This window comes from Ischnura elegans, chromosome 4 (assembly GCF_921293095.1).
Source record: "Ischnura elegans chromosome 4, ioIscEleg1.1, whole genome shotgun sequence".
Lineage (NCBI taxonomy): Eukaryota > Metazoa > Arthropoda > Insecta > Odonata > Coenagrionidae > Ischnura > Ischnura elegans.
In genome coordinates, this window is record NC_060249.1 from 68,885,110 (window position 1) to 68,899,215 (window position 14,106).

General features: G+C 42.6%; 1 protein-coding gene across 2 annotated transcripts in view; it reads right to left on the reverse strand.

Moving 5' to 3' along the window:
* LOC124157652 (bromodomain-containing protein 4) overlaps window positions 1-14,106 on the reverse strand; it is a 577,672-nt gene that overhangs the window by 5,042 nt on the left and 558,524 nt on the right. Inside the window, exons 3-6 of one of the 2 annotated variants that reach the window (XM_046532573.1) lie at window positions 3,727-3,874; window positions 2,823-3,055; window positions 1,654-2,096; window positions 768-915 (exon numbers count right to left, since the gene is read on the reverse strand). In XM_046532573.1, coding sequence (XP_046388529.1) covers window positions 768-915; window positions 1,654-2,096; window positions 2,823-3,055; window positions 3,727-3,874 — 972 coding nt within the window. Of the gene's footprint in view, window positions 1-767; window positions 916-1,653; window positions 2,097-2,786; window positions 3,056-3,726; window positions 3,875-14,106 lie in introns of both variants that reach the window. The other variant, XM_046532572.1, reaches the window with a different exon arrangement.

A 14,106-nucleotide genomic window follows, 5' to 3' on the forward strand; every position in this document is an offset into this window, starting at 1 on the left:
TTTTCCGGGCTAATGATGGGAAGATGTGGCATGAATACATAATCGGAAAACACGGATAACCCTAACGTTCACTTAAATGTCTTGTAATTTTCATCATTTACATAAAACAAACAATATATTATTATCTATGCAGTTATTCTGTTATTTACAAGTGCTTCCTGGATTCATTGAGAGCTTTCTTCTCCAGTTTGCGATCTTTTTAGCAGCGATAACATGGTTGTACTCATATTATTAATGCTCCATGTAAGGCCTGGTTTCGAAAACCACATCTGTGGCTGTGTGATCACAGTTATAAAAAAGTGGTTTGCACGAATGCTTCAAAACCACTGCTCGAAGTCAGAAACTATACTGTCAGACATCACGCCACGTAGTCACGTCTCGCACAAGTTGCCCCGGTTGCAACTGCTGTGGGACTTGTATCCATGATCAAGGAGCACGGTCGCGCACAGTGAGGCTTGGAAAACAGGAAAACGGTGCTCCTGCGAATTCAGCTAGCACGTGATCACTTCCGTTTTACAAAGAGGATTCTAACAGAAATAATAAGCCCAGTGTATCCTAGCATTAATGCAGTATTTCTGATGATTGTGCGTCCAATATTATTTTTTTTATAAAGATTGTGGAAAAAATTGAGCTAGAGTGAAAATCATGCAAGGATATTCCGCAACCGGGATAATTGGGAGTCTGCTGTACTGTGTCACTGCAGCTAAAATGGAATTCAGCACCAATAAAATCAAAAGCTGATGGCAGTCACTGATGTTTTGCATTACCTGCAGGTGGTGATGGTGGTGAAGGTGATGAAGGTGGTGATGATGGTGGTGTGGTGGATCATCTCCAAACAGATGATCACCCTCCAGATGGCGAATGGCTTCAACAATCGTCTCCAAATTCTGGCGCGATGTCTTACCCAGGATGAGCCTATGAACAGCAGAAAGGAAGATTCATTAATTCAACATATCACTTACAGATAATAGATGTAATGTCATTCCATCAAATTAATGCCTCCAAACAGGAATTCATGCATTCCTAGCAAAATATTGATACAAGATACATTGGTCAGTTTCCCTCACATCCTAGTACATTCTCTGTCTTTTCCTGAAGAATGGCCATGAGGTCAATACATTGTTACAACCAGAAACAAAATTTATTACTTAAAAATGAAGCTATATCCAGGGTGTTCACTGAGCAGTAATTTAGATATTCCTAAAGAGTTCCACGTTTTCCGATAGAGTTACATTGTTTACCAGGGTGCTGCTCAGTCCAAAACATCAAAACTTATAAATGTATATTGCTCATGAATGTATATTGGGGGATAAATTACTGACCTCACAAATCTTTATTACTGACAACACAAATAATGCCGGGAGGAACAATCTTGACCTCCTCCAAAAAGTACTTATCTACCCAAAATGTTCTCAACCCCTTTCTCTGGGTGAGATATGAGAATTCAAACACATTGGCCTAGTTTCTGCCAAATGTTGCAAGTGGCATAAGCCAATTCTTCGGGCACAGAGGATGAATCCCCAGCATTTTCCCAGTTTTTATGGTTAGCATATGCCCTGTACATTTGCTCCCTCACAAACATAAAAATATGCAATAGATGCACGCATGGTAAACCCTACAGAAGGGTGGAAAACCAAGTAATAGCTAATGTACCTTGACTGTTGAGTGAGTCCAGCCTCATCCCCTTCGTGAGCATCGGCAGTGTGCAATGCAGGAGACGGCAGCCGAGGCGCCATTTCAACCTCCACCTTGGGTTCGGCCTTGATGGCTGACTCGAGGGCCGACGGCAGCGCAGGCGGCTCGGGGGGAAGGTTGGGAGTGGCACAGTCCCGTGTCACCACATCAGGGCTCAGTCTCAACGTGTCGTCATCCACAATCTCGTCGACGACTTCGTCCACCTTGGGGATGTGCGGCGAGAGCATGGGCGATGTTGGGTGCAGGTGAAGGATTGCCGAGGGCTGCTGAGGGGGTGGTGGGGTGGGTGTGGGGGGACGGAGGAGGATCAGACCACCAGGGGGCGGGGACGCAGCCGTCTGCAACGGGGATGTCTCCTGCTTGATGCAGATCCCACCCTCCTGGTGGGTCTCCATCATGGTCTAAAACAATTGCAGAGAGGAGAAAAAATGTAAGTTCACCATTCAATCGAGCAATATAACAACTAACTGAGACGCTAAAACCTGAAGAAAATTCAAAATCTCATCTTTAACTCTGCAAGTGTCACTTATTTTCATTGTGTCATCACGGAAATGCTGCGAATGACTCATCAATAAGAGAAACATTCATGATGTAATGACATTGTACAATATTTTAACAGATATATATCTTGCTTACATCAGTCATGTAATACTACAGAATATTTGAAATTAAATTAAATAGCTGAGCCAATACATCAGATGACAGCATTGCTTGAAAATTAGCTAGTGACACTTACTGAAGATTAAATGGTGAAGTAGGAAATATTTGGCCCCGATATTACAGGAGAAATATTCTCACAATTACCTGTATGACCATCTTGTTACTTCAAAAGGCTATTTTCCTTGATTCACAATATAATCCACAGTTCATTAACGAGAAATATCAATCCATTATTAAAAAATTAAAGCCAAATAGTTTCCACTAACAAATATAATAAGATAATTCTGTATACCTATATTTAAGAACTAAATTTTTTGTATTCGTTTTTAAGACTAGGGAAGCTGAAATTCTACTTTAAATGAGTATGAAATTTAATACTGAGTAAAGGAACATCTGAAGCAAATTTCAATCAAAAATAAAGTGTTCCTTACATCATTGGGGCCATTTCGCTGGTACTGCAACTGCACCTGTTGTGTGATTTCTCTGATGCGCTCTGGGTACAGCTGGGCTTCCAGAGAGCGCACCTGATCCTCTAGGTGCATTCTCAGCCGCCTCTCCCGGTCCAACTGCATCCTCAGGTCAATCATCTCACGACGCAGCATCTCGGGTCCATTTGTGGCAGCATCCTCTGGGGGCTCAGGGGACATGCTGCCAATGCCTTCATCGGCAGAGGAAGACTCGCTCGCACACAGAGCAGCACCTATAGGCGGGAAAAGAAATATGTAATTAGCAAGTTGAGAATGAACAAGGGAGGGTCTATGAATGACAAGAGGGCCAATATGAAATGTTTTCCTATCAGAGATTCAACCCTCAATGACAAATAAAACTATTGCAATCTTAACTGTATGCTTAAGGCAAATTTCCAGCAGAAAAATTCACAGCAGTGGACTAATAGTCATATTGAGCCACAGAATCAAGAGCATGCATAGACCCAATGATGAGACGTACGTGTCATATGCAAAGAGAAATAGGCAACCCATGACATTTGCATCATGTGCAGCCAATGGGCTTCGACTGTTACTGACCACATAATTAATTTCTTTTTTATTCAATTTACCATTTTAAAATTGAGAGGGAGGTACTGTAAAATAGAGGTTTAACTAGCATCCTAGTTATTCATTTACTTTCAAAAATATGCGATATTTCCTGGTTAAGAGGATGAAAATGCAAAAAAGGAAGATAAACAAAGTTTAAAATTTTATCAAGTTTTAAAAATCATGAAGACCTAAGTATGGTCTTAAATTTCTTCTAAGTTACCTCTAAAAGGCAATGAAATAGTATCCCCATCACTACATGACGCCCATACAGGTAGAAACTTTTGCATTGTGTTTGAATGAGACTTAAACAGCTGAGAACTGAAAATTTACTCACCAGGTTCAAGCTTCTTTTTCTTGGCAGAAGATGCTTCGCCTTCATGCTGGTTCACCAGCCTCTTAAGCTGTGAATTCTGTGAGAGCAAGCGCGTTTTTTCCTGTTCTAGCTGATAGATGTACTCAGCAGTCTGCTGGAGAATTGCAGCCTGAAGAAGAGAAAAAGAGGGATACACGTTATAGGACTTATGATAAGAGTTGCATAGTTTTCCCTTAAAATAAAAATGAATAGCATTGTGAAACATTGATAGTAAAATTTCGCTTATATGTAGTCCTTTACTACTACACTGACGTAATTGACGGACAGAACTAATGAGTATTTTCGGCGGTCATTCGCAAAGATTTAACTTTCCAACACTTTCGACGGTTGGACAGAAACTGAAAAAATCAACACGAGTACTTCTTACTTTCAAAAGTACGTAGTCACGCTTAAAAGTAATAAAAAGTCTTAGAATTGAAACCTCAGTCATACATAAGATGAATCAATTTCCTTCCAATCGAGTTCGAATGTTAGGCAATGATATGCCGGCAACATTCTAATGTCGACTTAAGTTTTCAGGGATGTCTTGGCGCGTAAACCTAAATTCGTTTAACTACCGTCTATTGTGGTTATCAATAAACTCAAATCCCCTTCCTCATCAACAACTTTCCAAACAATTAATGCAAAATAAAGGGCGACTCTCTTCTCTAAATTTCTCACCTTGAAGAGATCCATTCCACCCTTAATCCAATAAACCTGACGAATATTCCACACGTACCCAAACTTAGCAACAACGTTAATACGTTTGAAGAGGAGTAAATAACCCACTAGAATTCATACCGCACCCAGGCAGGGAAACTGCCGACCCAAATGAGGCTTAAATTCAGCAAACCTTTCGATCATCAAGGAGGTCATTAAAGCATTTGCCGATGGGCATCTTTGCCGTAAGTATAGCACTCATTTCAATTCAAATAAAAATTATTCATATTGAATGCAGCAACGGCAGGAAAATTAATGGACCGCGATCCGATTTTGTCTTCAATAAACGCCAAATGAACGGACGTACACCGTTGCATTTCGATCGGCCATTCAATGGCCTTGAGACAGCGAACAAGAGCGTCATTGATTCAAAACCACCACATATCAGTCGCACATAATTAACCGTTTACCGAACTCATGCTATCAATAATATATCACCAAAAAGATAACATTGATGTAAAAGTTAGGTACTTGATAGAGTAACGACTACTTTGAGAAATAACCAGTGTAGTACTTTAGAGGTAAGCTTATTACGCATGATAGTAAGGTCGAGGGCAGGTGTTGTGCATTGATTTGAAGGAATATTGCCGTTATCGTATACTACATATCAAAGCGAATAATCATGATCAAGCCGTTAGAAGATGAATAAAAGTTATTCAGCCTCGAACAGCAAAAAATGGTGTTGCTGCATTTTGCTTTCACCACTGGAAACCCACAGCGCACTTAAGTTTCGGCAGTGAATTTAAGTCGCACTTGAATTAATGACGCTTAAGCTTAAATTAACGAGAACATCCATCAAAGTGAAATAAAATGTGAGTGATTGAAAGGAAATAAGCTTATTACGAAATCAAAATAGATAAGTTATTGCAATTAGACTAAAGATTTAAATACGTGAAGAGTTGAAGACTTTTAGCATAAAAATTTTAAGCCCCGATTTTATGACTAATTTAAGGAGGTATACCCACCATTTTTGCGTTCTATTTGTAATAAAATTGATATCAAATCACTGTTTGATCGAGGGATGTGCCATGAAAGCAATAGAAGTAAATAGTTCATACCTAACCAATTACACCAACGTCATGAACAAATAAATGCTTCCGTAGATCTGCGCGTTACAATCATAACTACAAAATTCGGAACTTGAAGCGAATTTTTCCGTAGAGACCGTACTAACATACAGCAATACCAAGGGTAATACCCGGTGTTTGGATTTTTAACGTTTCGCTTAAGAAGATGAAATGAGGCATACACTGGGCCTTATGCAAGCAATAGGGAAACTACAAGAACCCCCAGAACCCCAAACCCACTAAAGGGAACTGGAATCTCAAAAACACAAAAAACCAGGGAAGCCGAAAGGTTTCCGTCTTATAAGGTCCTCGTAAGCTCATTTATCAGAAATTTATGCATACTACGAATTCTTCGGGCGGGGGAGGTGGAGGAGGATCGCTAAGTCGTGACCACCATCGCTGACAAGATATCGTTACTCGAATTCCGCAAGAGGATTCGGAATCGGGAGAGAGAAGAACGCAATGAGATACTGGTTCACCACCGGATGCACCGATACACATCGGCATCACGATGCTAAGCGATTATATCCACACAGCACACCAAAAGAGGCTGCACTGAAGCCAATGAATGAAGGGCGAGAAAAAGTTCTTTCCTCCACAATGCGCGGGAATATGATATCTGTTTGAGATGGAACTGAACAGTTGAGATTAGATTAAGATAAAATTCAAGTACAAATACAAAACGAAGATTAAAAATGTTACACGGTGGTATACTCTGGCCAGGTACAAATCTTGTTGCCAGCTCTAAATGCAGCCAATCTTCATGACATCTCCGAGGCAGATTATATAATTCCCCGATTGTCTACTTCAAACGAATCGACAGGACATTCATTCCAACAGTTTCATCCCCTTGCCCATAATGCTTCGCAGTTTAAATTTTCGCCCTTTACATCAATCACACCCCCCTTCCAACTGGATCAATTTTCAAAGGATAATTAAAAAGTGATTCAATAAACTACACATTAAAATATTTGCAATGACAATTTTTTTCATTTAATCCTCTACTTCAATTATCATCACAGAAAGACTACCATCATAAGCCACACAAAGCTTTTTCTATCTCATATACACTAAAAGTCCGAAATAATGCAGAAGAAAAAGCGAAAAAATATACCACTCTGCAAACATATACAACGCAACCTTTTTCGTGTTGGGGCGCGTAGTGCAGAAGAAAACGTATTTGAAAAGAGAGACAGGGGCGTACTGCGGAGACAATTTTTGGGCTAGATGACCAAAACGAAACATTTATCCATTACAATCTTCATTATCATTCATTTCGCGGCGTTTACGGAGCGAGTGCCACCCGGCTAAGAACCAGCGGCACTGGATTACTAGTTTCTGGACCCCTTCAACTTGGCTTATAGTGGTGTGGTTAAAGAAGAGAAAGATAGAAGAATGACCACTTGCACCAGCAATTTTTCAGCGGTCAAAACGAAGTCCTAACTTAATAAATGCTAGTATTTTTTTTGTATCCTTCCTGTATTGGCTACCCTCGTCTGCAAAGCAACAGTAATTATGGCTTTTACTAAATGGAATTTATGGCTAAAAAGCCATAAATTCCATTACTCCCGTAGCAACTCCTCCATTCCCTGATAGTGTTCTAAATACCAGTGATTGAATTGCGTGCTTGACATAAGATTTGTAGATATAATGAAATAGAATTGGGCAATCCAATTGTGATTTAAAAAGGGTAGTCCAATGTGGAAGGAGAGACAGGCCGGGGCAATTCACTAAATACTCGGTACACCTACCTTAACCAGAAAAACTACATTAATAACTAATGATTCAACTTCATCGCCCCCCTTGAACAATGGCGTTTCCTGTTCCTAATCAACAATACACATATTACTACAGAATGGTCTTGAGAGTCCTCAAGACGATAAAACGAAGAAGTAATAGGTTGAAAGGGGAGCTAGAGCGATTTCATTAGGGTGAATACCAAGAAGAAAACGAAGGCGCTCCAGAATTGGTAGTTTATTAAGAGACGAGAGGGGGAACGAATGAATGAATGGAGTGAAAACACAAGGAAGAGACGTCCCGTGGACGGCGCTTCCTTCCTCAAGGGAGAGAAAGCATTCTTATCTCGCCTAGCCAGACCTCGAGAGCGCTTAAAACGCCAACAGCCATTTCGTCATCAATCCGACGTAGTCTCTCTCTCTCTCTCGTAACTCATAATTGCCGCTAGCTACAAACGAAAGCTCTTTTCCTAAAAATAAATAAAACCCACGTTACGACCCTCACGCAGGCGAGCTAAAAAATCTCGCGTCCAACATACAACAACACTAACTACGCAAAATGAGATGTGTGCAAATGTTAAGAACGCCACGTTGAAGCGGGGGATATGACATGCTCTAAAAGGCGGATGAGAAGCCATCCCAGACGTTACACACACATTTCAACTCGAGGTAATGGCACGATAATACAAAAAATACAACACAGACCACATCTCTACTCTATCTAAATGAGGGACTTGGACGACAAAGGGATGGCGAACGCGAAAAATAAGAGATAAAAAAAAGAACCAAGCCGCTTTATTGCTCCCATTCCCCCTCCCACACCATCCAACAATATGGTAGGATCACGTACAACAATAACCACCTGGGAAGAATGCTTTCCGAATGGCTATGGGTGAGAGAGGCCCGCCTTCGCAAGTTCCCTTCATCCCCTCGAGATGGATCTCCACAAAAGATCTCCGCGACAACTAACTACCCCTTCCCCATCGCAGCCTCCCACACCACCCGGCAACCACGACCCCGCACCCGCGGCTGGCTCGACCTTCCCAAACGCCCTCTTCCTCCCCCCACCCACTTTCCTCCGCCCCCCCAACCCGAGTAGTAGTACACGCTTCACCGCCATATTGCCGTCGCCGCCTCCCCCGACGCGAGAGAACAGGCACATGACGACCGACGCGCGCATTCAAAAATCCCCAAGCGCGATTGCAAGGAGCGACCGGATTGGCCGCCCGGCGAGAAAGCTCTGCGCCAATGCGATCGTCTGGCGCGATGACGCGGCCTATTTTGGGGTTACGTGGAGAGTTTCTCGTTTTTTTCCCGTATTTTTTTCACGCTTTTTTTCTTCTTCTTCCCATCCTTCGCTTCTCTTTACGACTGCGGAGGAGGAGGAGAGAGCCCTGGGAGGAGGAGGAGAAGAAGAAAGAGCCCGCAGCAGAGTAACAGGAGGATGAGGAGGATGAGGAGGTATGAGAAAGAGAGGAGTGGGACGATGCGTAAAGAGGTTCTGGGAGGTTGCGCCTCCTGGATGGCCGACGCCGTAACCACATCCTCGGCGGCCAATCCATTCTTGCGGGGAACGAATGGAAAGGGGGCGGGGAGGACTGGAACGCACTACGGCGTGGCTGGCATCGGCAAAATACTGTTTGCACTGCGGGTGCAGAGGAGGAAGGGAAGGAAGCCGGAGATAAAGGTGCAAGGGGATGGGGTGGGGTACATGCGTCGATAGCCGCACACGAAGCGCCGCCAGCCTCTTTCGGCCCAGAGGATTACGCGAAAATAATAATAAACACGGTCGGCGGCTATCGCGAAAAAGCAGGTCTGCACGCTGAGGACTCCAAGATTATGTCATCGAACTGAAGGAACTAGAAGAAACTAGATAATCAAGTCAGATAGGTTCTAAAACGATAATTGAGATTAGCAGAGACCTACCAGTAGGAAAAATTGTATAGACGATAATACAGGCGGAAGAATATCGCAAAAATAGGCGTAAAGAACTCGATTCCGTGTGGTCCTTGAATAATACCACCACGCCGTAGGATAACATCATATAATTCCGCTAGATTCTAAAACGATAGGGGAAATATGCAGGGATTGGCAAGTTGGAGTAAGTGTGGATGAGAGCAGCAATAAAGGCAGAATAATATCGCGAGAAATCGGCGTTTGTCAGCGTACTACCCGCAAGTAAACGACTGGAAACTTTTGGTCCATAGATTATGGCAGCAGACTGCAGAATGAAAGCATGTTTATTATAGCTCGCGCTAACTGGATGTTACCCCTCATAAAATCTGTCTGATACGCCTTAGATTACAATGATACTTAATTATACAAATAATAATAATTTTAATAGAATCTAAAGAACGATTGAAACACACCGATTTCTGCACACCATAACTTGACATTGTGCGACCCGTCCACGATAAAATAAGTGCGAGAATACCAGCTAGATAGTGCTGAAAATTATGATTGAGTAGGCTCTAGTAGAGCCGCCATCCATGCATTCCTGTGGATACAGACCAACTCTTACGGCCTTCGCCCACGGCCGTGGTCGGAGGCCCTTCGCGCAATGAATGAAAAACGCCCGATGGCGTCGACCGCTATCCCGACGGCCGTGAAATTATTCCCCGGCCTACTACCGGCGTTGTCTAATGTCGCGGGGCCAATTGCCACCCCCGTCGTGAGAGTGCAGGTGGCCCTGGGAGATGCTCACGTGATGAAAATGCCTCCGGGGGATAACAGGTGCGCTCCCGCGTCCCAAGTGCCAGGGTGTAAATGAGCACGACCAGAGACACGACCACGCACCTCTGTGGAGCTCCTATGCGAGGTACTTAGGCACTTGCTTCTTGGTTCGGATATTAAACAAAAATAAACGCCGAATGATATGGAGATAAATCGGCGTTTGCCAGGGCACTAAGAAAGCGACTCGATGCGTTCCGTCTCTGGATTATGGCAGCTAACTGTAAAATAAAGGCATCTATCCACTAACTTGCATCCTACTTGGTACTTGCATCGAAGCAATCGCGGCTACTTGAAACCAGTAGCAACTTCACGAATGAAGATCTTAAGTATTGGATCGAGTATAAACTACGTGGCTGGTAATTTTACTACCCCCGTCCTTCTCGGTTGCCGAAAAATGTAATTTTTTTCCAATCATCTTAAATTTAATGTTGCCTCTACCAAAGACACTTTTAACTAAAAAAAATGTCCTTAATAAGAGAGTTTTTGCGAAGAAGAACGCAAACGATTGGAAAGTATTAAACGTGAACATCTTTCATAAATAGCTACGCCATCCTGCTCCTCATTTTATTTACCTCGCAACGGACAAGCAGACATTGAAGAGACTCAATATGACTCATGACTTTAATACATTTCCCCGCGGGTGCTGAACAATTTCCTGTGAAATTACAGGGTTACTGTTGAGTGGTAAGCAAATTGACACACCCCATGAAGATAAATAAAGGATTTCAAAGTTTCGCGGGAGAAAAACCAGTGCTGAAATGCACTGCGACAAGAACATCAGAAAGGCCTCCGGAGGTGCAACGGGGGCAAAGCGGTCACGCGGGAAAGACGCATAGTCACCCCCGCCAGGCAAATTCCTCGGCGGAGAGGAGCGAAAAGGAATATGGCAACGTAACCATCAAGCACTTCCAAGTTGACGCATAATTCATTGCAAGCGCGCATCACACACATTCTCAAGGCAGAAACTCAGCGGCGAGGGTAATGATGTGAGTCGGGAAAAAGCCAAACGGGTATCTCTTTTATAAATGGATATTTAACAATGGTATGGAGTTTAACGATTATTAAATGGTCATTGGAAAAGATTGGAAGCGTTCGAAATGTGGGCATGCAAGAGAATGAAGATGAAGTGGACGGAGAGAAAGAGGAACGACTAAGTGTTGGACAAACGAGGAAACTTGTAAAGAGAAACGGACATGACAAGAGAGGATTTGATTGGAAGGAGTACTGAGCTGTTAGGCAATGTTGACAATAGTTTCAGAGGAAAGAATATTAGGTAAGGGAGGGGGGGAAAGGAAGAGACTAGGATCATAGGGAATAGGCCTCATGTAAAACGGACTTCAGATAATGGCGGGATTCGCCCATTAAAACGAAAGAAGCAAACCCACGGAAGGATAACAGAGGACTCAACAGCTCCCTTATGGTCACGTCGACCAGACATAAATAATTTGCATGAGCGAAGAAGAAAGAACAACCCGAGAGCAAATGACGTTTAAATTCAACCGGGACGGCTTAAACAATTTCGCAAGCCGCGGTGCAATTGGGCGCGCAAAATCGCTGATGCCGCACGCATAATTTAGCAAAAACGCCAACGGTGGAGAGACTGCAGTCATTCCGCGAGCGGCGTCTGGCCAGGATGTGAAGAGTTCCGTCCGCGTCAATTTGCTTGATTTACTGCGGACGAGACCAGCTCCTCGCCGGCGCTTTAAGCGGGAAAACCCCGAGAAAATTACATCATAATGAGCACCAATTTCTCCGACGAAAAAAAAAAACTCTCGAGCGCAAAGTCATCGGTTTGTCGATATGAGCATAAGTCATACCGTGATAAAGAAGAGAAAATACGAATATCTGTCATAGTTTCCTCATGAATAAATAACAGATAAATCAATAAACGCCCATAAGACGAACAGGAAAGCATTAAAAATCAATCGGGTGTTGTAAGTTTTGAAACCATACACATATATCCGAAGACATTCATTATTTATTGAAGCAATCTATCATTTAAAGTAGGCTTACATGAAGCTAATCACCACGGTCTGTCTCCCATTCTAAAATGACTTCCATTTTCCATTCACAACGTGGCTTATTCGCTTTCATTTTATCTAAAAACCCAAAGAGAAGTATTAATATATCCCGCAACAATTTGATATTTGGATAATTGCTAAATATAGAGCCAAAAACTTGTCATTGAGATAAAGCTATCAAAAAACAGTACTCGCCCACGTAACATCTTTCCGACCCCATACGGAAGCAACTTGCTGACCTTGCAGGACTGACCCGGCTAACCTTGCTGATGATTAACAGGTTAGGGCACATATTCCGAGGCTGCGGATTCCAGCCTTTGGCATATCGTTCAAATCGCAAAAAAATTCCAGAAGGACTTAGGAAAGCAGAGAGAAGTGAGACGTGGAATACCACACGAAACTGGACCAACAAAAAAAATGGAGTACGGCAATTACAAAAAGTCCAATGAACCATTATATACGTCGATTTTAAGAACTGGATCGCTGGATCTTACTAAGAAAACACAAGGCATCGAATCCAATACAAAAAGGACATAAAAGAAGCATTACTAGGAAATACCTTTTCAAAGAAATCGTGGGACATCACCATGCGAAGAAGGCAGGGTTTCTAGATTCTTCCCAAATTACAACGCAAATGAAAATGATGTATCTTCCTAGAATAACCTTTATATATAGCAAATAATTTATACTTTAAAACCTCTCCCAATTATAAAAAAATCGATCAGGAATAAAGTGATTTCCTGTTATGTCGATGATATCGAATGCGCGTCTTCAAATGGAATGTAAAGGTAATAAAATTCTCCATGAAAATAACGAACGTGAGAATGTTTTAGAGGTATTCTTTCATTAAGTTAGGCAGAACAGGATCGAAATACTACCACATTGCCACCTAACATAATTAATAAGATGTCGGTTAAAAATTATGGGCTTTAATAAAGATCCTGATCGTATCACGTATATCAAAAACTTTCCAGTGGTTCACTGGAATATTTCGGGACTTGCAAAAAATCGAGCGGTTTTAGAGCATAACCGAGGCAAGCATCCCGTCGTATTTTTCTTGGAACTTTTGAAACGGTTGAACAGGTTGAAAGCAATTAAGCAATATTCCAACAAGATTCATTCACTCAGCTCCAACGCATTCGGGAAAATTTCAGTGAAATAACAAGAGATCCAAAATGGATTTTTAATGAATTACGGCATCTATAAACTTATTCTATTTTACATAATGACGTAAATTGGGGATTAGAATGTCGGCTTCCGATTCTGGTTTGAGCGCAGCCGCGGGGCTGCCTGCTCGACCCTCCCTTGACGTCCCCGGCGACCACCGACAGGTCCCCCAACCTAAATGCAAACACAATTCCCCTCGAAGCATCCGAGAGACCCATCACAGTGACCTTGAGACCTTGACTCCACCGCGTCAAGCCAAAGGACGCCAAAGCCGACGAGGGCGCTGCGCTAAGACAGTGAGACAAAACGGCGACGGGAGGCGGTGGTCGTGACGAAGGAAGGGGTTAACGGGACGCTACACTAACAATCATGATTTGCCTTCATTTCCCGATTCCCGAAATTCCCGATCCCGAATCTGAAAATTTTACCCCGGCGAAAAAACTCAGGGGAGGGGCGCTACGAATGGAATGCTAACGAATAAGAATGTAATACGAGTATAATACGAATACGAGAATAATACGAATGGAACGCTAAACGAAAATAACACTCAAAATTAGAATTAAAATCCTGACACTCCTCTTCCTCAATGAGCATTGAACGTCGAGGAAATAAATGAGGAATCGAAATCAACTTCATGAGAATAACCGCTATCTTCGAATTCTACATATAAGACCAATGAGAGATCAAGAATTCCGTTATTTGAATCTTTGTCCACGCGCAGATGCCGATGAGCGCTCTTGTATATATTTTTTTCGAAGCAATTTCGCAAAGTTCGCAAATTCGAAAAATTGTACATTCCGAGGTTGCGAGTGCATTGCGGACGCCCGCCCTCCACTTAGTGCATAAAAAAAGAGGACCGCGCCGCGCCACATAGCAGAGGCGACAAAGAGACAGCTATCGCTTGTGGGAACGGCTTGC